The following is a 25,977-nucleotide window of genomic DNA, read 5'->3' on the forward strand; positions in this document are numbered from 1 at the left end:
TCCAGTTGGATGCTGTTTGCTGAGGTAATGTCAGCATTCACACACACATGTTCCTTTACCTGAAACTTCAGTTTGAAGCGGCGCTGTCAGTGGAGGGTCCTCTGAAACAAATCACCAGGCTGAAGAGGTTTTATCTCACAATCTTTTATCCCGGCCTCCATCCTTCCACCTGCCCGTCACCTTGAGAGATGTGTGAGCGCTCGACAAGGTGCCACTTACACACAAGTGTTCTGAATGGATCGCACTTATCACTTGCTTTTCTACCAAAACCCTCATTCACACGCGACTCCCAGCAGACTATTCCCCCGTAGATGAGTCATTCTGTGGTGAGACTCCTTTGAAAACATGTCAAGGGGGCTGGAAAATGACATAGTCTTTGGTAAAGTTGGTTCGGTTGAGAGCCAATCTGTTGTCCATTTTGCTGTAATTAGATAAGAATGGAGGAGGAGGCGATGAAAGGAGATTGGTGGGAAAAAATGGGAGTGAATAAACTCACAAAAAGCAAAATCTGGGACTGAATGCAAACATCAACATGGGTGTGGAAGAGGGATAAGTTAAAAAAGAGAGGAGGAAGCTGCAGGATGCTTGATAATTGGTGTTAAGTGAGGTCAGGCTGGTGAAAGGGAATTCCACTCTGCTGCTCTGTGACCAAACAGACGTGGTCAATCAAAGACAGGAAAACTAAATAAGCAGGATCTCATTGTCTTGAATTCTATTATCTTGAACTTTTAAAATCGTAGTTTCAGTAAGCTCTGCTCCAAAATAAGTGTGTATGTTTAGATCTTGCTGCAAACCTCTCCCTACGTCCTGGTCGATACACACACACACACACAGCAAGGGGCGAGATGGAGACAAAAAGCTTGTCGGTGGGGGGCTGTAATCTGGTGTGGATTACTAATAGATGACAGATCTCCCATGCAACCTCATTCTCGCTCATTGTCTACAGTGACTCAGCAGGATGCCATCACAGTATTAGATCAGATGGAGTATACGCCAGAGCTCTTTGACTATAGATAATTTCCATTTGCAGTATGACTTTTAAGTGCTCACAGGAAGAAATGACTGCAGACAGAACACTTTAAAAAATGTCACTGTAAAAAAAAAACATTGGAATACTGGCAGCAGAAATGTCCAATAATTTCCAGTTATTTCACAGTGCATGTACAGTGATCTATTGTTACAGTGTAATACTGTATATTGGATTACAGTATATAAAATGTAAAATAAGGGTAAAACCCTGCTGCCAGTATTTTACCATTATTTTAACAGCAAAGTATTTTTTTATGATGGCATTCTGCAACCGTGAGTGAGGAGAGCACACAGTGGATATAACACCCTGATGTACATTGAAAAGTTGCACAGAGGACACAGGCTGTCTGTGCTCCAATTAAACTACTACTCCAGTAGTGGTGTTTTAAAGTTATGACCACTACTCAAACCGTTTTAAAGTACCATCAATTACTTATCTGGAGAGGATATTTAACACATATGTAGGTATTTAAAACTAATATTGGACGCAGGCCAGAGGACTAAAGGGCTTGAGTTTACAGGGTCACTCTTTAAACTGTAACACCGGGAGCTGACAGAGGCTGATAACCGATATTTGAAGCCGATATTAATTTGCTGTCATAGTGAAAAAAAATTTGAACAGTACAAACTAGGGCTGAACAATTAATGGATTTGAAACCGACATCGCAATATAATAGAATGCAATTGTCAAACTGCAAAGGCTACAATTAGCAGCAGAATGATGGTGGCTGGTAGGGCCTAACCCCTCATTAACTTGACTCTGTATGGTTTGTTACTCTTACTGACAACTGGAGGTCAGTAAAATTTCACAGTGGTCCTTTTTCTTTTTCAATTAAAAAAGTAATGGAAAGACTTTTTTAAATGTTAACAGTACCCCATGTTGTGTTGGTCATACTATAGAATGACTTATAGCTTGTGTAACCCATGCGTGTGTGTGTGTGTGTCCTCTGCGTTGTGTTCTGGGTTATTATCGATAGACCACTCAGGAGACGGGACGTGGGTTCTTGCCTTTTACTTTTGCTCAGCCACAGCTGTATTCATAGACAAAAATACAAAAATCCACGATTCAGTGCAGTGTTTCTCTTCCAAACATAAAATGCAAAACATAAATGTGCATATTTTAGCCAAAGTATCAACAAAGATACCAAATTATCTATAATGCCAAGCAAAACCCTTTTTTGTGAATTTCCTTAAACATAGGATTCATATTTTAACTCATATACATTAAAGCTAACATTTCAGAATACATGCAAACACATTATAAAGCTCAGCGGCTTCAACATTAAACTCATCAAAACAGAAAATTATTTAAACAAAGAAGAAATGTCTCCATACCTGTATTCATAGACAAAAATACAAAAGTCCACGATGCAGTGCAGTGTTTCTCGTCTGCAGCACACGCTTCCCTCTGAAAAAAAAATACACACATGCATCAAAACGGGAGACCTAGCTTAAATGCTGCTGCACCTCCGATCATGCCTCAGTCGGCTCTGATAAGGGTGCGCAGCGCGCGTGCGTGTAATGCGCGCACACTGACATCACACACTGAATCTCTACAGGCAGGAGAGAAACCATAACTAGGAGTAAAAACACAAAATAGGGCCAGAAATTTGTGTTTTGGTGAAATTCACAAGCTGCAACTTTATCATCTGCTACACTTGCATGCTAAATTGCAATCGCAATATTGATCCAAAAAACTTGCAATTAGATTATTTTCCAAAATGGTTCAGCCCTAGTACTAACTCCAACACTTAGCTGAAATCAAATGCCTTCAAGCATATGTTTATTGAAAAGCTCCAAGGCTTAGCAGCATGTTTTATTTTTAAAATTATTTAAAAAAAAATAGCTAAAGTTTTCTACAGTAAATAAAGTTTTCCAAAATTTCAAAGTAACTGCAATAAAACTGGACAGAATTGAGTTTGTGCTGCCTTTTACAGGCATGTAATGCAGTTGAATTAATTTTCTGTTTGGTTTTACATGATGTTAAGTGACCATCTAGGGCTTCCATAGTGTAGACAGGGAGAAATTCTGTGCAGAGAAGCATCAGAGCCACAACAACACAGTTTTGAATGGGTTTCATATCGGCTGTGAGATTTTAAAAAAAGGCAGATGCCGATATGCCCCAAAATGCCAAATGTTGGCCCCGATAATCAGTCTATCCCTGGTTAAAAAGCACAAAGTTCCCAAAGAGGGTCTAAAGTCCCCAGTTCAAAGTTCCCAGGACTATAGCTCCCCCTTTGCCTTATCTTAAAAAAAGCTAGTTTGAGTTCAGCTTTTCAAACATGGCTACAGCCAATGATGTGTTTCAAAACTCTGTTTCAGAAACAAATGGGTGATGTCACAGACATTATATTCATACATTCTACAGTCTGTGTAAATCGTGTGCCTCACATTGGGTCTGAGTCATACTGAAATCTTTCCTGATCAATAATACTTTGTAAACACTGCCAAACTTGCTTCTCTTTGCGTCTTCTCATCCTGCTTTCCTCTAACTTAAAAACAGTTGAAACGTTTCTGATTAAAACTTGTTTTAGTGTCACATCATCCAAAGGGATCAGAACATGTTCTGATTAGTTGAAAGAGCAGGACTTCAGCTCCAAGTGACGCCACAAACATGAGAAATCAGCACCTTTTGGCCTGTTTTGGCTTCCCTTTTGACCAACAAGAGAAGGTAGCCTCATACCATCCATTTTTATGGCCCTAAGATGTGGATTTTCCTTAACCAGGCTTGTCTTTGCTGCCCTCTTTCTGTCGTAAACATGTCCTATTCATTTGCCTGTGTCATAGCATGTGTGTGTGAGAGAGAGAGGAGTGTGTCTGCCGAGTCTGGGCCACAGCTGTTGTCGTGTTCACCCCCTTCCCCCTCCCACATCTCTAATATAACCCTCCACTGTGCAGGTCTTAGCTCATGAAAGAGCATTAAAAGTGCCAAGTCAGCACAAACAGAGTCCACAGAGGGAAGCAGTTCAGCTTCATCACTCTACACGCACACACACTCATACACACACTCTACAAGATTCTGCTGAACCACAGTTATGTTTGCAGCGACCTGATCACACTCCACTTCAGATAAAGGGCCTTTTATTATCAAGGACACCCGATCACATGAAGAGTGTGTGTGTACATGCCTGTGAGAGGACTTATTTTGGAGTGTGTGTGTGGTCATATTTGTGTGTTTTGTTGCACTGCAGCTCTGCACATCACAAACCTGCTGCTGCCTGCATCCAAAACTCTAAGGAGCTTGATCCCTAACAGGAAATTGCATTTTAAATTGCATGCCTGTCAGTCAGGTTTACGTTACACTTTATGCACAGTGTAAAGGGAAATATGGGAGGGAGGCAAGGAGGGGGTCAAGGTGAAAAAACTCTGTTTGTTGGAGCGACTGGCAGTAAACAGCTTTTCTCTGAGATTCTCCTGAGATGAACAACCTTCAACTTTTGACTCTGCATTTTCTCTTTCCCACTAATTTTCAATGCTGTGTGTCCTATTAGAGAGAAAGCTTTTATGCACAGCTCATTCAAAAACACAAATAAAAACCTCCTTTCATGATGGCTTCGGTTTGGAAGGGATAGACCGATTATCAGCATTTTGAGTCATATCGGCATCAACCTTTTTTTTATCCGACGCTCATGTGACGCTCCTTTTCTGCAGTTTAATATGGATCATTGATGTCTTCATGAAATGGTAGTAACATGTTTTGGTCCAAAAACCCAATACATCAAGCACAGCAGCATTGTTTCCAGGCTCTCATAGCCCCTCTGTTTAGAACGCTCTGATTTAGTGGGCGTGGCCTTCATATGTAAATGAGCCACAGTTGATACCGCCCTGCTCTTCTGTGTCACTGAGAGCGGCGCCACGAGGTGCTCAATGTTCCGAAAACGGCATAGCTTGTTTACTGTAACGTTACAGGCTAAAACAACAGGCTAACTGCAGCTAAAGTTAGCATCCTGAAGCTAACACAGAGACAGGGGGGACACTGAGGAAAAGCTCTTACATCTGCTCCACAGCACACAGCATTTACAATACTCACATTTCCAGGGTCCCAGGTTTGTTGGTGGATGGTTGGTAATGCGCCTGGATTCAGGACCAGTCTATTCACTAGCCCTCTGTTGTACTGTCCAAAGTTGGAAAAGCAGTCGGCTGTGAAGTGACTAGCACACACATGCACAGTTTTACTGAGTGTAGCTGGCACATTTCCTTGATAAATGAACTCTAGCCACTTAGTCTTGTCTTCCTCCTAGATGGGAAGCTTGTGCATGGAACTATGTGGCTGTTTACAGCCAAAAACAGAGCAGTGATGGCTCTTCAACTTTGGCATTCTCCTCCCTGCTGCTGGAGAGATTTTTCTCCAGCAGCGGGGAGAGGAGTGGACGGGGAGGGGGTTCGGGGGTATCTACTCCAGTGGACCAATCAGGTCAGACTTGCTCCTGATTAGTCAAAAAAGGGAATCGCTGATGTCAGCAAATCCCTAAAATCCAAACAGCTCGTTTTAGGTCAGGATTTTAAATTCACAAGCACTACTAAGTACTGGTTTTGTCATTAGATATCACATTTTGTGGGCTGGGAGGAAAGCCAAAGACCCAAAAGTTTCATTAAATGACTTGATAAAGAGATTTTTGCATAATATGGGACCTTTATGGGACCTGGGAGCTGGTTAATTAACATGTACTGAAAGGCAAAAACTAAATCAAGTGTTGGAGTTGGTATTATTCAAAATTTGGCGCTAATATTTTCACCTTTACTGCAAATGAATATCTGCTCTGGATATCAGTTATTGGCCTCCTTGACTGCTAATGGGCCTTGAAAAAAAAGCACTAATCTACCTCTTCTCTTTGGCTGTGAATCTTGCCTCAGTAACAGCGTATTTGACCTATAGTTTGAGGTTATTTTTGTTGATCAATTCAGCGTTTTGAGGGAGAAGGAGGCATGAAATATTAAGCAGCGCTCCACCTTGATGTCCAATTCACACTTGAAGGAGAGTGCAAGCAGGTGCAGCAAGTGGCAGCATGTGTGTGTGTGTGTGTGTGAGAGAGAGGAGCAGCTGCAGCAGGTTGATGCCAGGTGTATCTGCATGAGGAAGAGGAAGAGGAAGCAAGTGTGGAGGGATCATATCAGACACAGAGACAGGAACGACACACAGACAGACACAACGAGGCTTCTAGCAGTTTCTGACTCAGATCCATGGCTCGGCTGGCAGGGATTCACATCTTGGATATGTGTGTGTGTGTGTGTGTGTGTGTGTGTGTGTGTGTGTGTGTGTGTGTGTGTGTGTGTGTGTGTCTGTCTGTCTGTCTGTGTGTATATGCTGGGAGGAAACTACAGCATGTGAGCAAGAATCTCATCCAGCTTCCCCTCAGCAGCTTTGTCCACACAGGCTTTGGTCTCGTGCGTCAGCCGCTGTCCCAGAAAGGGATGCAGACGCTGAGATGAGTTTCACCCTGCAGGAGATGAAAAAAAAAAAAAAGAAAAACTGATGAAAGCTGAGGAGATTTGCACAGACAGAAGCAGAAATGTCTGGAATCACTTGGCCTGCTCAAGAGCAGATTGTGATTCAGAGAAAAACTGCCAGAGATACTGTTCTCAGCTCATATCTTCATTAGGATATTGCATTTATCATCCATTTTCAGTGGTTTGAGGAGATCTTTTATTTCCGTTTTGATAAACATCCTTAAGAGTAAAAGGTCTGTATGTTGTAGTTTTAATGTTGCACCAACTGTATGGCACTTTTAAATTTCGTTGTGCATTTTACATGTCACAATGACAATAAATTCTATCTATCTATCTATCTATTCTTCAGCTTTGTTCTTGTTTTGCCTCTTTTATCTAACAGTTTGTAGCAAAGACATCACATTAGAAAAGCTCATTGGTCTTGATGTTTCCTGTACTTCTTTCTTACAGGCAGACCCGAGAGCAGGAAACTCCTCCAGACTTCTTCTACTTCTCTGACTTTGAGAGACACAACGCTGAGATCGCTGCTTTTCACTTGGACAGGTGAGGTTGCACCGTGACTCCTCCGCTTCTCTTCAGGTCAGTTTGGGTTAGAAACACAGGGTCACATGGCTTCACTCTGACAGACAGCTGAAACTTTTCTGAACCATTGGTGCAACAATAAGCTGTCAAAAGATGGATGAGATTGAGTCAATGAGGGATTACATAACGCTCATCTTTACTTGCTGCTGAGTTTAATGATTCCCGTGTGATCTTTTTACTCTGCAGCGTTCAGCAGACAAGGGGGAAACACATTCCCAGCAGAGGAACACTCAGAGGAGTCAAATCTGACAGTTTAGGGTGATTAATGGTGTGGAGGTCGTCTGGGGCTGGAAGTAGACAAATTTAGTCGCTGTGGTCGTGATGGAGGTTTAGCCCAGATTATTTATACAGAAGTTTAAATCTGGATGTTTACATCATTACTAGGGGTGGGTACCTTTCACATTTAAAACAATATGGTACCAATGCCCGGTACCTTGTAATCAGTACCGGTACTCAACGGTACCACATTTTGGTACTTTTTTTGGCTGTATGTGGTAAAAAATATCAATTTGTTTAATACTGAAATATATATTTTTTCAGTTTAACATATTTCTACAATATATAACCTTGCAATGCTGTGTTTATGTCCAGTATGGAAAATTGCCCACTCTTCCACTCTCTTACAGTCACAAGGATGCATTTAGGTACCTAAACATGGTACCTTTTGATTTCATGTGAATACCCAATACTTTTGACAGAATTTGGTCAGTACCTTTAAAAGTACCTAATTTGGTTCCCATCCCTAATCCTGATGGTAAAGGTTGGACTTCAATAGCCAATAAGAAAGAAAATCAGGGAGAGAGAGTCAAGACTTGTTCCTCAGGCTTATGCCAAAGATGCTACAAGGAGGATCTGTTTTAATTGGACTGCCTCATCACCGTCTGGCCTAGAGTCACACACACTGTGTAAATTACTTTTAGCGAGGTATGTGTTTGTTTTGGAATAAAATGGAAATCAGACAGATATAATTTTTTTTTGTTCGAGAAAACTTTTTACTGGATACAACGCGCCAAGGTAAGGTATTTATCAGTACAGTTACATAGCGATATGGTTTGAAACTCGGCAAATGTTGTAGTAGCCGGCTATATGTAGTGCTATCGGCAGCCCGGTGCTCTGATGTATCTGTAGGCCAACGTGACAACAAGTAAACACTGTCAGTTTGTATGTAGTTGAGTAGCCATTAATATTTAGCTCAGCTGACAGCTCAGTGCCAGACATGTCTTTAATGTGTAACATTAGTAAATCCTGGTTATGTCCTGCCAGTCATCTACCAATCAGAGCTAACGTAATCTCACTCTTCATTTTACTGATAGACTCTCAAGTTTGAACAGACCACTGCAGAATAACTGCTGACTGTGGGCTGGAATCAACATTATTACAAAAAGTTTAGCCCCTGTGTTAGCCTTTAGCTTGGGCTGTATCACTCTCCTGTTTAGATTTCTTCTGTTCTTCTGCCCTTTTTCTGTCTGACAGTTAGGCTCCAGTGTCCACCATCACTATAAAATTAACCACAGAAATCGTTTTCAGCAGAGGAAAACATAGATCTCTCTTCTCACATCTAAACCTCATCAGCTGGCGTGGTGTTGTCTTGAGCTGTGTTTCCACCAAGCAGACCAGTACAGCGCGCATTTTGTGGCGTTTCCACTGACTTACCCAGAGACAGATCCTCATTTCCCTTGGTGGAAATGCAGCTATAGAGATTTCAACGTACCACAGATCAAGCCGGTCTTACTCAACCTGATTGGGAAGTGCTGATAATCTCATTTTAAAGTGTAGATTATAAACAGGGGCTGCACCATGGTGCAACGGTAAGTGCTGCAGCCTCACAAAAAGAAGATCACCGGTCTGATTCCCAGCTTGGCCGGTGGGCCTTGCTGTGTAGAGTTTGCATGTTCTCCCCGTGCATGCATGGCATCTCTCTGGCTTCCTCCCACAGACATCAGATTAACTGAACACTCTAAATTGCCTGTAAGTATGAGTGTGTGCCCCTGCCTCTTGCCCAATGACAGCTGGGATAGGGTCCAGGCACACGTGACCCTGAACAGGATAAGCGGTTCAGAAAATGAATGAATGATTATAAACAGGCATATATCTATAACAGGGGTCTGCAACCTGTGGCTCTAGAGCCGCGAGTGGCTCTTTAGCCTCCTTGTAGGGGCTCCCTCTGTCCTTAACAAAGAAAATCATTAGGGATTAAAGTTTTTCTTGATCCAATTCTTTATTTATGCATTGATTTTTTTATTTTCTTGCCCAGTTTCTTTTCCTTTTTGTCAGCAAATTAAAATAGTTTAAAAAAATCTGCCAAAGAAAATATGCATATATGTGGCGAGAAGTTAGCAAACAACACAAAAAAAATGTACAGTTGAAATCACATTTTCAGAACAAGAACAAAGCATTTTCTGAAAATAACCAAATTAAAGTGGAACAAAAGTGATTGATTTCACAACTATTATGAAAAATTGAGATCAAAGTCACAACTTACAGCCATAATTATCAGCCATAGTCATAAAAATTCCTTTTGCTAAGCAGGCTTATTTGGGATATTTTTTATTTTATTAGTTTTACTCAAATATGGAAAAAAAAACGTAATATCTTAAAATTGAATTCATTTCAAAGTAGTATTGTTGTAACACAAATAAATAGACAAAGAATAAAACTTATAAAACTTTGTTATGTTTTGCGGCTCCAGAATACTCGTCTTTGGTGAAACAGGGGGAAAAATGGCTCTTTTGATAGTAAAGGTTGCAGACCCCTGGTCTAGAAGGGAGACTTTTGCAAGATCACTTAGAAACTCCTCGCAGCCTCTTCGTGTAGCATATGACTGCTAACAGTAAGCTAACAGGCGGCCTCACCTCCAGTTCTTACAGATGATGAGTCACTTTGATGCTCTCTTGACACTGGCAGAGAAACGATGTTTTTTTACCCCTCCATACTGAAGTGGGACGACTCATAGCAGGTGCTGGAAAATTTCCCTGAATTTCAAATCCAAAACTTGGCAGGTATGCCTCCTGCAGGCCTAAACCTCCACCATCAGGCCTAATATAAGAAAATAAGATGGATAACTTCAAAATGAAATTACTTTCCCATCACGGTCTAAAAAATCTCTGTTATAAATTTGCGCTGGTCTGGTGCTTTTTTTTTCAGAGTAGCAGCAGTGTATTTGAAAACAAAGTCAGAAAGTCACTTCTAGTTTAGCGTTAAGGTAATTAATGATAATGCACTGAATACTTTAATTTACATCAATCATAATCAATTTTCATCATTTATTTGAAGCATATTTAGATTAACAATAGCACATTAACATGGTGTTTTAAACTTTTTTACACAGTAGTCACCTACATTTTTTCTCTTTGTGTAATGAAATGTTACTGTTTCTTATTCAAATGTAATAAATTACAATATTTTGGTGGTGGACAGCAGAGGTTGAGGTCAGCAGAATAAGGGCCTGAGAGTTGAGATCTGCAGCCAGCCCCTTCTCCTGGTTTCCCACGTGTATCACTGCTGCCCCAGCAGGTTGTACTCAGGCTCTGTTCTGTTTACATCTGCCTCTGTGGGATTACATTAGGTCATGTAAGATCACGACGCAGAGGATAATCTGTCGTTATCCTGCAGTGATTGAAGACCCGTAATTTTCCATTCGTGTGTGTGCACGTTAAGAGATGAGAGGGGATTATCAATAAACTCTTGTCTTTTGAGTGTCACGCAAATGACGGTAGAGCTGTTGAGTCACCAAACTTTGGATCGAGTCCAGTCCAGTCCAGTCCTCTGGATCGAGTCCAGTCCTCATCATTGTAGTCTCAAAGGAGTCGATGCAATTATTTATTGTAACAAAGAAAAACAGAGACCTATTTTCTTATTCCAGAGAGCACATTTATTTTATTAACGATGAGTTCTGACTGGTACTGTCAGCATATGAGATTCAAATTATCAGATAAATATTAAAGGACAGTGTGTTGATACAAACAGTGATCTGTAAACACAGAGGTCTGAGTAACTTCAGCATCTCACTGATTCTTCTGGTAAAGTTTGAGCTTGTCCCTGTCTGTTCATTGATGTTTTGGCTTTGTATTGATGCAATGGACCTACAGTTTCAACATAATCATCAATGCTAAGCTGCAGACTGTGTCTGTGTCTCTTTGTCTATGGGTGTGTGTGTCTCTCTTTCTTTGGCTCCATCCCTCTCCTCTCCTCTCCTCTCCTCTTCTCTCCTCTCCTCTCCTCTCCTCTCCTCTCCTCTCCTCTCCTCTCCTCTCCTCTCCTCTCCTCTCCTCTCCTCTCCTCTCATCTCCATCTCTTTAGTCTCCTCAGATGTCTGTCTAACATGAGTCTGGTTCTGCCCAAGCTTTCTTCCCGATAAAGGGAAGTTGTTCCTCTCCATTGTAACTTGCTCAATTCTGCAAACATCTGTACTCGTGGTGGGCTAAGATTAGAGATAGACCGATATGGATTTTTTGGGGTCGATACCTATACCGATTATTAGTAATTGAGGAGGCCGATAACCCATATTTGCAGCCTATATTAATTTGCAGTCAAAGTAAAAATATTGGCGTAAAATGTTTGAATAATACAAACTCCAACCCTTAACTTCATTCAAATGCTTTCAAGCATATGTTTATTACCGCACTTAGCAGCATGTTTTAATAAGTTAAATGAAAACTTAAAAAAATAAATAGTCAAAGTTTTCCACAGTGAATAAAGTAAACCAGAATTTCAATGTAACTGCAATAAAACTGGACAGTTTTGAGTTTGTGCTTCCTTCTACAGGCATGTAATACAGTTGAATTAATTTTCTTTTTCGTTTCCACATGACTGATTTTAAATGTTTTGACCATCTAGGGATTCTATAGTGTAGATATGGAGAAACTCTGCAGAGAAGCATCAACAAGCAGCTCTTGAATGTCTGCAATTTAAATCATTTATTACCCTTTTTTTAAGAGGCAGGGAAATATAAACCTGTAGGTAATGACAAGAGGAGTGATTTTTGTGTCTGTGAAAGTTAGGATAAGCTCATAGTATGTCTCTTATCGGCTGTCAGATTTTAAAAAAAGCTGATGCTGATATGCCCCCAAATGCCAAATATCGGCCCCAATAATGGGCCTGGCCGATAATTGGTCTTTCCCTAGTTAAGATAAAATCAGACTCCTTATCGTGATGTCAGGTTTCTGCTATTAAAATGAAATGTTGTAAAGACAACAGGTCTAGACCCGTTCATGTTTTTGGAAACTGTTTAATTTAACATACTGTTTAATTGAGGGTTCTTTAACAAACTACATAGATCTGCTCTTGCTTGCTTTTGTTGTAAACCTTTTATGTGAAAAGGCACCATGCAAAGTAGAGGTGGGGGATATTTTGAATATATTCCATATACCCCAGGTTGCTGCACGTGAAATGTATAAAAAATAGATCAAGAGCATCAAGTACAAATTGTCACATAAATGTTTTAAGATGTGAGTATGTAATTCGCTTTTGAGTTTCACTTCTGCTGGTGCTCCAGTCACAGCAACGGCTCATCCCCCCTCCCTCCTAGGTGTGGCACAGGTGTGTTTTTGTGTTAGGAAAAGAGGAAATAACAGTTGCTTATCTCATCAGTCATGGGTTTGAAGTAGGGATGGGTACCGAATTAGGTACTTTTATAGGTACCGACCGAATTCTGTCAAAAGTACCAGGTATCGATTCATGTAAAATTAAAAGGTACCATGTTTAGGTACCTAAACATGGTACCTTTTAATTTTACATGAATCGATACCTGGCACTTGTGACTGTGAGGGAGTGAAAGAGTAGGAGATTTTCCATACTGGACATGAACACAGCATTGCAAGGTTATATTTTGAAGAATGAATATGTTAAATATTGAATAAATTGAGATTTTATTATTAAACAAATTGATATTTTTTACCACATAAACACAAAAAAATACCAAAAATTGGTACCATTGAGTACCGGTACAAATTGCCAGGTACCGGGAATCAGTACCGTATTGTTTCAAATGTGAAAGGAACCCATCCTTAGTTTGAAGTTTTCTAATGCAAATTTTTCAAAGTCCAACTGAAGGGTCTGCTTGGATCGTTATGCTGGTGTCATTTTATGCATCAAAGGGTTGAATCTGAAATATATATAGTGAATTAGAGGAAAAATCAGTAAACTGAGATGTATATCATGTATTGTGATAAGGCTTGAATGTATAGAGGTTGATTTTTGGCCATATTGTGTAGCCCTAATGCAAAGCACCCCTTGATGCTTCCTGTTGCTGAAGAAGACTGCATGTGAACATACAGCCAGGACGACACACGTGCCAGCCCTTACTCTAAAATAAAACATCATAAGAGCCCAAGTTAAATGTCAAAATCTGTCAGAATGTCTGTATCATTAGAAGTCCTCTTCTCAATTTCTGAGTTCAAGTCTGAGTCATCAGCGCTTTACTGTCCGAGTCAGGAGGGTGAACTCCTTCAGCCTGAGCTCGGCCTGTCTGGTCACTTTAGACGTCCTCAGAAAAACCCTCTCAGTTTCTGTTCGATGACCTCAGATGCACGTGTTAGCGGAGGCGGTAGGAAAGAGCCAAACAGGAAATCACAGGCACATCATTACCGCTGGAACAAGTTTTGAGAGCAGGGAATTACAGTCATTTCCTCACCAGCAGCCTCTTGATAACAGACGGATTTATATTTGCTTTGGACTGCGGAGCAAGAGGATGTTTTCAAGTAAAGGTTTCTTTTGATTTGAGACACAAGTCTGGATAAAAGTGTTGTAAAGAAAACCAAAATATCTTTAAAGTCGAGAATCAGCGCCACAGTTGTCTCAGGAGTTGTTTTTGTTCCCTGCTTGTACAAACTCTCACCTGAGTCATGAGTGTGTTTGTAGGGGAACACACAAACAGGCTCACATTGGCGTATCGGCAGATGCTAACGCACACAGGTGCTCCTTTGTCACCGTGGCCAGACGTGACGTTGCACTTTCCTGATCCTGAATGCTCTCCTCTGTAGGCTAGAGTTTCACCAAACTCTGTGTGCGTCTGCTCCCAGGAGGCTTAGTTTTAGTTTCCATGTTCTGGGTCGTTGGGATGGCAAATATACAGAGAGGGAGGCTAAAGAGAGGAGAGGTGGGTGCAGTGTTTGGACGTAGGGTGAAAGAATGAGCCAGGCAGACAGGTGGAGGAAGAATGGGAGCAAGAGTGAAGTGAACACACACCGTCCAAACATGAGGGGTTAGAAAAGGAAAAGAAAGGGGTGGATCCTTTTGTGCTTGTGTGTGTGTTTAAATAGTGTGTGTAAGTAATAGCTCTGATCACAAAAGCTGCTTGGAAACAACGTAGAGATGATCAATTAATGGGTTTTAAGTATTGTACACATGCACCACATTACACTTAGCTGCACTAATCACTAGGGATGGGTACCTTTCACATTTGAAATGATACGGTACCGATGCCCGGTACCTGGTAATCGGTACCGGTACTCAGCAGTACCAATTTTCAGTACTTTTTTGTGATTCTGTGGTAAAAAATAACAATTTGTTTAGTCATAAAATACATGTGTTTTTTTTGATTACACATATTTATTCTTCATTAAATAACCTTGCAATGCTGTGTTCATGTCCAGCATGGAAAATTGGCTACCCTTCCACTCCCTTACAGTCACAAGGATGCATTTAGGTACCTAAACATGGTATGTTTTGATTTTACATGAACCGGTACCCGGTACTTTTGACAGAATTCAGTGGGTACCTAAAAGTACCTAATTCGGTACCCATCCTGTCAGGCGCAGAGGAAGGAAACCAACGCAGGGACAGTCAAAATGTTCACAAGTCTTTAATCAAGGGAAAACTCAGTACACGTGAAGACAAACAGCAAGGCTAAGCAAAAATCCGACAGACAAAAAATCAGGAAACCAGGTTAGGGCAAAGGGTCAGAAACACGAAGATCAAATAGCAAAAGCAGGCTGGATGTATCGACTAGTGAATAGTGATAATCTGGCAGAGAAGTGAGGGAACCCCAGAGCTAAAGAAGGAAAGGGGAGTGAACTAAACAAGACACAGGTGCAACACATTAGGGAGGGGCCAGGTGATCACCGGTGAGGAAAAGCAGGTAGACAGGAACTGAAAAAGATGAGAAACAAGGATAAGCAACATGCAAAAACAAAAAACATGAATAAATCTAAATAAACTTGACAGATACTGACACATCCCCACTGATCACGGTGTGGGGATAATGTAGCTTGTCTGGGAGCAAGTTGCAGAATAGTGAGGGGGGGTTGGTGGTATAGAGTTTTTCACTGGCATAGGCTTGGTGCAGCTGTGGAGGTTGGGCCTCACTGGTTATGACGGCTGGGCTACGGTGGCTGCGGGTTAGGGTCTGGCGCGGGCCCTGGGGGGCTGGTGGGCCCTGCTGGGTCATGTATTTCTTTGGTGGGCTGTGGTACGTGATCCTTTGGCCTGTTGCTCACTGGGGGCCTCGGCATGGTGGGCTCCCTGTGAGGTGCTGTCCTGTGCATGTTGCCAGGGGGGGCCTCTCCTGTTGCTTTGGGCAGCGGTCTTCATCGATATTCTGGGGGGCGGGCCGTGACCTCCATCCCACCACTATATGCCCACATCTTGCCCCACCTGGCATGGCCGTGGTTCGGGGCCTCCCCTCTGGGGAGGGGTCTGGTCCTGGGGGAACTGGCTCTCGGGTGGCTTGGGGCCTCCGGCCTGCCGCAGGGGGAATGGGGGTGACTTGGGGCTGGGTGGACGGGTGGTCTGGGAGGGCGGGCAATATCTGCAGGGGTGGCCACTGCTCTGGGCCCTGGTTGCTGTCTTTGGTATCGGCGGGGAGGCATGTCTGTGCCCCCTTGAATCCTGGGGCTTTCCCTTGGCCTCATAGTTTGGGGAGCGTGTGAGGGGGTTCCGATGCCCTGGTGGCCCGGGGGGCGCCCGTGGCTAGGGATGGGTACCGAATTAGGTACTTTTACAGGTACCGACCGAATTCTGTCAAAACTACCGGGTATCGATTCATGTAAAATCAGAAGGTACCATGTTTAGGTACCAGAACGCATCCTTGTGACTGTGAGGGCGTGGAAGAGTAGGAGATTTTCCATGCTGGACATGAACACAGCATTGCAAGGTTATTTAATGAAGAATAAACATGTTAAATTGAAAACAAATCTATACTTAATTATTGAACAAATGATACTTTTTACCACATAAAACCAAAAAAGTACCGAAAATTGGTACCGTTGAGTACAGATACCGATTGCCAGGTACCGGGCATCGGTACCGTATCGTTTCAAATGTGAAAGGTACCCATCCCTACCCGTGGCTGTGTTTTACTTACTTGGGTATTCGGTGACCACCTCACACGCATGCAGATACTCAAACTTCTGTCGAGACTAACTAAGAGATATGATAGATCCCGTCAGAACACGCTGAGTCGGGTACTATTACACATCTTCTCACATCCTGTGATGTATGCCACTTCAACTCCTATCCACGTAGGCCCACACTCCCCACACTATCAAGACCCCACATTTCTGGTGTCCCTGGTTTTGTACAGCCTTTACTTCCTGTATTGACTTGAATTAGCCCAGCACTTGAACTGCTATCTCAAATCAACAACAGTAGACGTTTGTCCTCCCTTCTGTTTGTCTTGTCTCGTCCTGTCTGTCATTATTTCCCCTTCTTTCACACTGTGGTGTGGCACGGCCCTCCCCTTCAGCTCACATCAGGGGTTAAATAAAGTTTAGATGGAGTAGCCTACAGGGAGGGCTGATGATGGTCACTATAGCAGTTAATCATATTCACATCTCTCTGACTGCTAGAAAAAAAATGCATTGGTCTTTTCAACGCTGTCATCTGACACAGTGCTCAGCAGAAAAGATAAAGAGAGAAGAAAAAAAAGTTTTTTACACGTGCAGTGATGTCATTTCAAGTCTGCAAACTTTAGAAAAGTGCAAGTTCCTGGATTCTTTGCTGACTCTCACTACCTTTGTCTTTATCTCTTCCTTCCTCCATAGGATCCTCGACTTCCGCAGGGTGCCCCCGGTGGCGGGACGGCTTGTCAACATGACGAGGGAGATCAGAGACGTGACACGCGATAAGAAGCTGTGGAGGACCTTCTTTATCTCACCAGGTAGAGACTCTGCCAGGCTCTGCAGCTTGGCACAGCGATACAGCGCTTTGGCTGCATCACTCATCCTGTTTGGAGGCAGAACAAAACAAAGCGCATATCGCTGGCTTCAGCTTAAAGTGAAGTGAGCAGGGCGTGAAGTAGGTTACGTGTCTGCAGTTTGGGGATAGGTGGAGTTTGTTTGTATCTGTTTGTTCTTTGAGGCAGGAATTTACAGTAGCCTGATTAATGAAGCCATGAGTTCTGAGTGAAAGCAAACACCAGGTGGCACTAACGGTCAGCTGATGTTTGCGTCATCTTTAATCATGTTGGTGAAGTTTATGATAGAAAATTAGGACAACTCTCCAAAATCCTTCTTTTCTCTCTTCAGCCAACAATGTCTGCTTCTACGGCGAGTGCTCTTACTACTGCTCCACCGAGCACGCACTCTGCGGCAAACCAGACCAGATCGAAGGCTCCCTCGCAGCCTTCCTGCCAGACCTAAACCTCGCCAAACGCAAGACGTGGAGAAACCCCTGGAGGCGCTCCTACCACAAACGCAAAAAAGCAGAGTAAGAGAACACTATCTGTGCACTCCTGAATCCTGAAACCACGCTGTGACTGTGGGCTGATGTTTTTTCACCTGAATCCTCAGATGGGAGGTGGATCAGGATTACTGTGACGAGGTGAAGCAGACTCCTCCGTACGACCGGGGCACTCGGCTGCTGGACGTCATGGATATGACCGTCTTTGACTTCTTAATGGGTAAGAGAGAAAAACAAATGGCTCATGTGTATGGGGTGCCTGTAGTGAAGTTGCATACACTACAAATAACAACAACATTTCTTCACATTTAGCTCTAAAACATCACTTTTTATGCAGATTTAGAGAAATATTTTATGTTAAATGTTTAATATTGTATCTAAATGTTAAAATGTAACATAAATGTTATGAAGAAATGTGCTGATTCTAAATATTTAACTAAAATTTATAAGTCTTGAGCAAAGATTTCTAAATCTGTGCTTCTGGTGGGCGGGAGTGTGAATTTACATTTTAGCTAAATATTTAGGAATCATACCTCAAGATTTAGAAAACTTGACTGAATATCTAGAATTCTTTGTGATTTAAAAATTAATAAATATTTAGAATTAAAACTAAATGTTTAGAAATTGACACTGTAAACCCAGATAAGTTAAATTTACTTGAAACCAGTTATCTTAAAAAAACTAAGTAATGAAAAAAGTTAATTTAACTTAAAATCTTAAGTCAATCAATCAATCAATCAATCAATCTTTATTTATATAACTATAAGTAGTTACGATTATTATAGAAATCTATTCTACTAAATGTCTTAAATCGAATAAACCTGATGCCTATTTGTTACAAATTAAAATATTAAGTAATGTCAAAGAAAATGTTGCATATCACTGTAAAACATAATAAGTTGACCTTACTTAAAACTGAAAGATGTGATATCAATAAGTTTGCCTTAAGAATTAAGTAAATGTAATAATAAAAAAATTGAAGCAGATCTGAACATATAAATTAAACACGATTTACAGGTACAGCTGGGTCTCATATCTACAGCGTTCCCTCCTCACTCATGGTTGCAAACCCCGTCACAACAAAAATCAGCTCTAATTTCACAACTTTGGTAACCGTGAGTGAGGAGGGAAGGCAGTAAATATGAGACCCAGCTGTACATTGAAATATTGTTCTTCAGGGGGCACAGGTTGTCTGAGTCCTATGGCAATGACTGGTAGTCTGTGCTCCATGGCACAGAGTCTTGTACCTGTTGACTTTTGCAGTGTGCCTAATGGTTAATGGGGTGAGCCTGTGAGCTAGTTCAGGCAGTCAACTCGTGCAGCACTGCTATGCACATACCATGTGTCTCACACGTCATAACCATCTTGCTATCACACTCTGCCTCTCAATTGGGCGGTCTATTTAAACCAGGAGTCTCCCATTCCTTTGTCCCTTCCTGCCTGTCAATGCCCTGGCTGCCCTGTGTTTGTAATGCTGCATGTTTCCTTTGCCCCCACCACCACCCCAGCAACCACCTGCAGGCTCCGGGGGGGATCATGTTCAGTATGTTTTGCTTATCACTCCTCAATGTCACCATGTAAACTTATTGTGAGGGGTGATGAGGCCGGAGCCTGGATGCCAAACATAAAATATATTTGCTGCTAAATAAACAATTCAAACGTGAGTTGTCAGACTGAAATATATTGGTAAATTAAATGTTTGGCTGGGCTATCATGCTGTTTAGGCAAATTATGAAATTAAGTGTAAAAAGATACATTTATGTGTTTATTTTTGACATGGTCAGTCCACACCACGTAGAGCATGGACAGCTGATTGATGCCACAAGGAGCACAGACAGCTGGTCCATGCTGTGACGCACAGACAAACAGTCTGTGTCATGTGGAGCACAGACAACCTGTGCTACTGCTGCACGTCAAGAAGTACAGCAGTCTCTTCTCGACTGCGGTCCTCAGTCACGGTTACCAAACACATTCACAGAAACCAATGACTTTAAGTTGTGCTTACTTAAACAGTAACAAAAGTTAGATTTACTCAGAAATCATCAGTTTCAACACTGACAACTCAGACATTTGAGTTAATTTAACTCACTAACAAATTTTATTTTTTCATGGCTTAATCCATTGGAGTGATTTGAACTTTGGGGTTTACAGTGTAGCCAAATATTTAGAATCAGCACATTTATTTATAATATTGATACATAGCATTCAAAATTTAGATAACATTCCAAATCTATATATAATATTTGGGCAAACATATTTCACAAACATTCCTCTACATTTGTAGAAAAAGTTATGTTCTGCTTCAATTTTTTGTTATTACATTTACTTAATTCATGAGGAAAATGTATTGATATCGCATCTTTCAGTTTGGAGTAAGGTCCACATTTTATGTTTTACAGTGATATGCAAGGTTTTTTTTTTTTACATTACTTAATATCTTAATTTGTAACAAATAAACATCAGATTTATTGGACTAAAGACAATAGTAGAATGATTTTCCATAATAATCATAACTACTTAAGATATTCAGTTAAATTAACTTATTTACAATGTAAATTCCTAAACATGTTGTTTTAATTCTGAATATTTATACAATTTAAAATCATAAACAAAGATTTCTAAATATTCAGTCAAGGTATCTTAATCTTGAGGTATGATTTCTAAATATTTCACTAAATATTATAAATAAAGCACAGATTTAGAAATCTTCGCTCAAGACTTAGAAATCTTAGTTAAATATTTAGAATGAAAACTAAATGTTCAGAAACGTAGCTAAATATTTAGCATCAGCACATTTCTTTACAGTATTCATACGTAAAATTTAACATTTACATTAAACATTCAACATTTAAATATATTTTTTTTTCTCTGAATCTGCATAAAAAGCGATGTTTTAGAGCTAAATATGAAGAAATGTTGTTGTAACTTGCAATGTGTGCAACTTTGCAATCAGCGCCCCATACATGTGCTTCTGTGTTTACAAGCAAATCAAATAACTAAATCATTAATTTTCACAACCCTTCACTGACTCCTCATATAGGTAACATGGATCGACATCATTATGAGACTTTCGAGAAGTTTGGGAATGACACCTTCATCATTCACCTGGACAATGGAAGAGGGTAAAGTTATTGAAATGACCGTACAACAAAAAACAAGCACTAAAAGTTTGATCTCAGTGTGTGTTAAGTGTGAATTCAGCTTCATTTTCTGGTCTTCGCAGGTTTGGAAAACACTCCCACGATGAGCTGTCCATCCTGGTTCCTCTCAGCCAGTGCTGCAGGTCAGACTTCTGGTTTGTTGCAGGGTTAAAAGTGTCTTTGTACTGACAGCTCTAAAGCCTGAGGGATGCTGGTTTGTTTTAAAGTCCAGTGAAATCCACTTTATTTCTATAACACATTTAAAGAAGCAGTAAAGTTTGCCAAAGTGCTGCACGATAAAATAAAATGAGATAAAAACATGCAGAGAACATAAAAACACTTCAGAAAGGGTAAAAAAACACATACAGCACTTTAAACATGCATAAAAATACACGCAGACACGCTGTAAAACTGAAAATAAAAGCAAATAAAAAGACAAAGACAGAGATCAGACGACTAACAGGCTGGGTTAGAATTGAAGGGATAAAAGTAAGTTTGAGGACAAAGCAGCAGACCTTAAAGACTGAGTGGAAGTGGACGTTCAGGAGGTCAGAGATGTGCTGTGGAGAAACTCCAGTTTAGGATTCATTACAAAATTATATTAGTTTTAAAGGTGCAATGTGTAGGAGTTATAATTTTAGCACGTAGCGTTCGGATTTCAAAATGAGTCCATCTGTTCCTAGAACATCCCATCACTCAGTGACTCTCAGCCTTTACAGATCAAAGGGGATCCTGAAGATGGCCTCATTTATTCTGATCATCATGTTGATGGTGTTAATGCTGAGGGACATGTCTCATAGCTGGAGAAACAACAGGCAGAAAGCTCCATGACAGCCACATCAGCCTCTGATAGCTCATGTTCTGTTTGACAGAGCTAGCCTTCACCAATGAAGCACCAATCCACCTCTGACTGTCAGAGAGAAAAGAAAACTCTCAGACAGAGAAACAGCAACGTTTGTTAGACTGTACCATAAACAATAAACAATGACCTTTACAACCAATAAACGTTGCTACATAAACGTTCTCCAACCTTTACCTGTGGCGCAGAAAACAGCCAACTTCATCTTCGTCCTTCAGACCAAACTTTTTCATTAATGACTCCCAGCTTGGAAACTCTACACCCATGTTTACTCTCCTTTTAGTCGTTGTCTGTCCTGGTTTCTCTTCATTTCTTCCTGATCTTTCTGGAGCAAAATCTGATGATTTACACTCATGTGATGCATGTTTGAGATTCTCCATCAGAAAACACTCTTTATACAAATTATTCCTTGCAAAACAAGAATATACTCTCTCCTCTTCTTTTTCTTCAACAACAACAACAACAATCTCTGTCTTCTTCTTCTTCTACTGTTAAGACAACAACCGCCTCCTCTCTTCTCTTCTGACTGACTTACTGGTAGATTTCGCTCTTTCTGTCCCCCAAAATAGGCCGTAGACAAACATGCAGACAATTGTAGGAGTCCCTCCGATCTGAGTCCCAAGCAAATCTCAAGTTATTTGGTCCAAGTCTCAAACAAGTCTCAAGTTTTTCTGCTGTGGGCAAGTCAAGTCAAGTCAAGTCAAGTCACAAGGTTGTCGAGTCAAGTCTTAGGTTTATATCTTGAAGAGAGAAACCTTACCTTCCTAAAGTAAATGTCAAAAAATATGCGGATTATTCTTCAACTCTGCGTGGATTAAACCAACATGAATTTTAAAGATATATATTTATCCGTTACATGTTTGATTGTTTAGACCCAGGTAGATGGCAATGGTTAGTCTACATTCCAGTAAAGAAATTGCATGTTTGACACAAAAATAGTTTTTTTTTTAACATTTGCCATCTTTATAGTGCAATCTTTTTTGTAAGGTAGCTACTTTTACAAAGGCAAAAACAGAAGAACAAGAAAGGTTTTACAATTGTGGTATTTCTGTGTACTGGAAATAACTGCATGCATGCACAGCACTTACATACCATTAATGGCCGTTGATTATGTCTGTTTCTGTGAACAGGACCTGCAGTAATGTGAATATAAAAAGCTTTTTTCTAACTTAACAAAAAGAAAATTTTCATGGGGATTATTGTTTACTTATTTTATGATACTTCACAAACATATATAAACACTGCACCTTTAAAAAAAATACATTTTAAACACCTCAAACACTTCAGACTAGGGGATTATTGTCAGCCACAAGGTTATAATAGTTTTGGATTTGTCATTATAATTTAGTTTTAGTTAGTTTTGACATTTTTTTTTCATTACAGTTTAGTTTTAATTAGTTTTAGAGTGGGCATTCTAGTTTTTATTTAGTTTTGATTTTTGCAATAAGGCTTATTTTTAGTTTAGTTTTAGTTTAGTTTTAGTTTAGTTTTAGTTTTTCATACCTTGAGGGTAAAGGTCAGAGTAAATATTTTGTCACACTGTTTATTTTCCAGTCCAACATAGTGCTCACTACTCAGTCAATGCTGATACCAAAATGTTGGCTGCTGCCTTAAACACATGAAAATAATATAAACTCAGTATAAAAAAATATAAGCATCAATTATATAAAAGAATGTTGACATAAATTACATAAGAATAAAATAATATTGACATAAATTATAAAAAAAATAAATATAATCTGAGCTTTAATAAATAAAAACTTGGACTCTGTAACAATTCAACTATTACAGATGCTCTAATTCATTGCTCCACTACGTTTTGTCGCAGCACAGCCAGCCAGTGCAGTAAACAAGCTCGTCCCTATAATTGCCAATTGACAACTGCCTAAAACTGTCTAAAATTGGTTGGGAAAATGTGTCGGATTAATTCAAATCCTAAAGGCTATTAATATTGTCAAGAACTATAACTAAGGACATTTTGTCTATCATTTTTGTTAGTTTTAGTTAGTTTTATGAACACAAGATACAGTTTTAGTTTACTTATTGTTTTTGTTTTCTTTCCTAGTGTTTATTAGTTTGAGTTAACTGCAATGTATTTTAAATTTTAGTTTTCGTTTTTAGTTTCGTTTTAGTTAACTATTATAACCTTGGTCAGCCAGCTTACAGATTTTTCTGTATAGTACACCGTCATTTCAATCAAGGTGGAGCTGGAAACAATATGTTAACACAGTCAAAGATGATAATTCTTCTTGTTTTCAGAGTGAGGAAATCCACTTACATGCGCCTCCAGCTGTTGGCCAAAGAGGAGTACAAGCTGAGCTCGCTGATGGAGGAATCTCTGCTTCGAGACAAACTGACCCCCATCCTCATCCAACCTCACCTTGAGGCCATGGACCGCAGGCTCCGGCTGGTTCTGCAGGTTCTGGCCGGCTGCATAGAGAAAGAAGGCTACATTAATGTGGTGGAGGAGGATCTAGTTGGAGACACGGCCACCCACAGGAGCCCAGGCCACAGGTAGTGGGGGAGTCACCCCAAGCAGACACTAATACGAGAAAAATAGACGTCTGTGGTTGTTTAAGCAACGGGAAAGAACAGTCCCACCTCTGCTATCAAGCTGAATTCAGTGAATTCCAAGACTTGCCGATATTGCCTCTATGGAACCTGCTTCAAGGCGTGTTTGTAAAGAAGAAACTGTCCACAGACACCACCAGAGACGGTGCTGCACAGAGGCTTACGTAGAAACAGATGTGTTTTCTTCTTTTCACGTTATGTAAGACATAAAGGAGCCAGTCCTGTTTGTTCTGAACACAGAGGGAACCAGTTTGTTTTATGTGTTTTATCATGTGAGAACATAACCAAATGAAACTTACACTGACTGGGCAGCACATGGTCAGACAATAAGCTTTATTATCAGCCGTCACAATGTACGACGAGGTTGAAAAGCTGCGTGGAAGACGTTTTCTTTTCATGTCACTCCCTCAGCTTTCAACGTCTACAATCAGCAAAAATAATCTACAGCCAGGAGAGATACAAAACAGAGGGTTCTGTTGATCTTATAAGCTTTTTTTTTGTTAGTTTCAGCACAGATCTATAACGGACCGACTGAAATGTTACCATAAACTTCTGAGCAGCGTAACTCTCAGTATATTCATTGTTAAACTTCAAACAGCACCTTCACTTTGCCTTATTCTTTGTTTTTATTTACATCTCTCTTTGCAAGTCTGGCTTGCTTTACATGCAGTACAACAACTCGACGTTCAGATCAGTTCTCAAACCAAAAATACTTCAGTTGCAAATCCTGGAGACCAGCATGCTGATTAGTGTTCATTAAACACTTTGAATGCACTATCACGCTAACATTTACAGCTGTCTATTTATACAACTCAGTCACAGTTTGTATATTGAGTCATATTTTGTTTTATGTCCAAATGACTATTTATTGGGAGTGTTTTAAAGCTTTTGGGTTCTGTTTTGCTTCTTTCGTTGGGGAATATTCACCCTGGGTATCTATTTAAATTGACATTCTTCCGGGTACGTCATGTTTGGGTGATAAAACTTCTGGACATCAAGTTGTGGACGAGGTGCCATGCAGATTTTCCTCCTGAGAGTCCTGAGCACTGGCTAACCCGGTACCTGTGCAATGACAGAAAACAGTACTTGAATGTTTTTGGGTTTGCAGTGCGAACAGGATTCATGAAGCTACACACAGCGTACAGCTACAGAGGCTGGGTTCAAGTCTGAGAAGTGCTTTTAGGGTGATAGAGAGGTTCGGATGCCTCGTGTCCCTCCAGGGATCCCCTCCGGCACTGTTTTCATAATGTCAGTGTAAATACTTATAAATATGTTGAAGACCTAACAAGCTTCACTGCACAGTGATTTGCTCCTGTTTTCTGCTTCTTGCATTGTTACTGTGAAGATCTGTTTACTACATGATTAAAGTGTGCAATAAAAACAAAAGTGAGCACAGTCTCATCACAATGTTTGTGGCTGCAGACATTCGACTCTTCTCCTCCTTCTCTGTGCAGTGAGCAAAAGGTGAGTGTCTTTTTTTTTTTTATAAACATATATTTATTGAAGTTTTTGCAATAGAGTGCACAAATACAAAAAGAACATCAACATTAGGGATGAGTACCGAATTAGGTACTTTTAAAGGTACCGACCGAATTCTGTCAAAAGTACCGGGAACCGGTTCACGTAGAATCAAAAGGTACCATGTTTAGGTACCTAGATGCATCCTTGTGACTGTGAGAGATTGGAAGAGTAGGCAATTTTCCATGCTGGACATGAACACAGCATTGCAAG

At 40.5% G+C, this 25,977-nt stretch overlaps 1 protein-coding gene across 1 annotated transcript in view; it reads left to right on the top strand.

Moving 5' to 3' along the window:
• The window catches only part of fam20ca (FAM20C golgi associated secretory pathway kinase a), a 76,062-nt gene extending 50,433 nt beyond the window's left edge, over positions 1 to 25,629 (top strand). The window contains exons 4-10 of the mRNA XM_074697531.1: positions 6,928 to 7,020; positions 17,040 to 17,155; positions 17,523 to 17,703; positions 17,787 to 17,896; positions 20,717 to 20,798; positions 20,900 to 20,959; positions 23,935 to 25,629. Of these exons, the coding sequence (XP_074553632.1) occupies positions 6,928 to 7,020; positions 17,040 to 17,155; positions 17,523 to 17,703; positions 17,787 to 17,896; positions 20,717 to 20,798; positions 20,900 to 20,959; positions 23,935 to 24,193 (901 nt within the window). The 3' untranslated portion in view covers positions 24,194 to 25,629. The remainder of the gene's footprint in view (positions 1 to 6,927; positions 7,021 to 17,039; positions 17,156 to 17,522; positions 17,704 to 17,786; positions 17,897 to 20,716; positions 20,799 to 20,899; positions 20,960 to 23,934) is intronic.
• The last annotated feature ends 348 nt before the right edge of the window (positions 25,630 to 25,977 follow it).

This window comes from Halichoeres trimaculatus, unplaced genomic scaffold, assembly GCF_033239565.1.
Source record: "Halichoeres trimaculatus isolate MK-OKI-2021-1 unplaced genomic scaffold, fHalTri1.1 fHalTri1_scaffold_20, whole genome shotgun sequence".
In the NCBI taxonomy this organism is placed as follows: domain Eukaryota; kingdom Metazoa; phylum Chordata; class Actinopteri; order Labriformes; family Labridae; genus Halichoeres; species Halichoeres trimaculatus.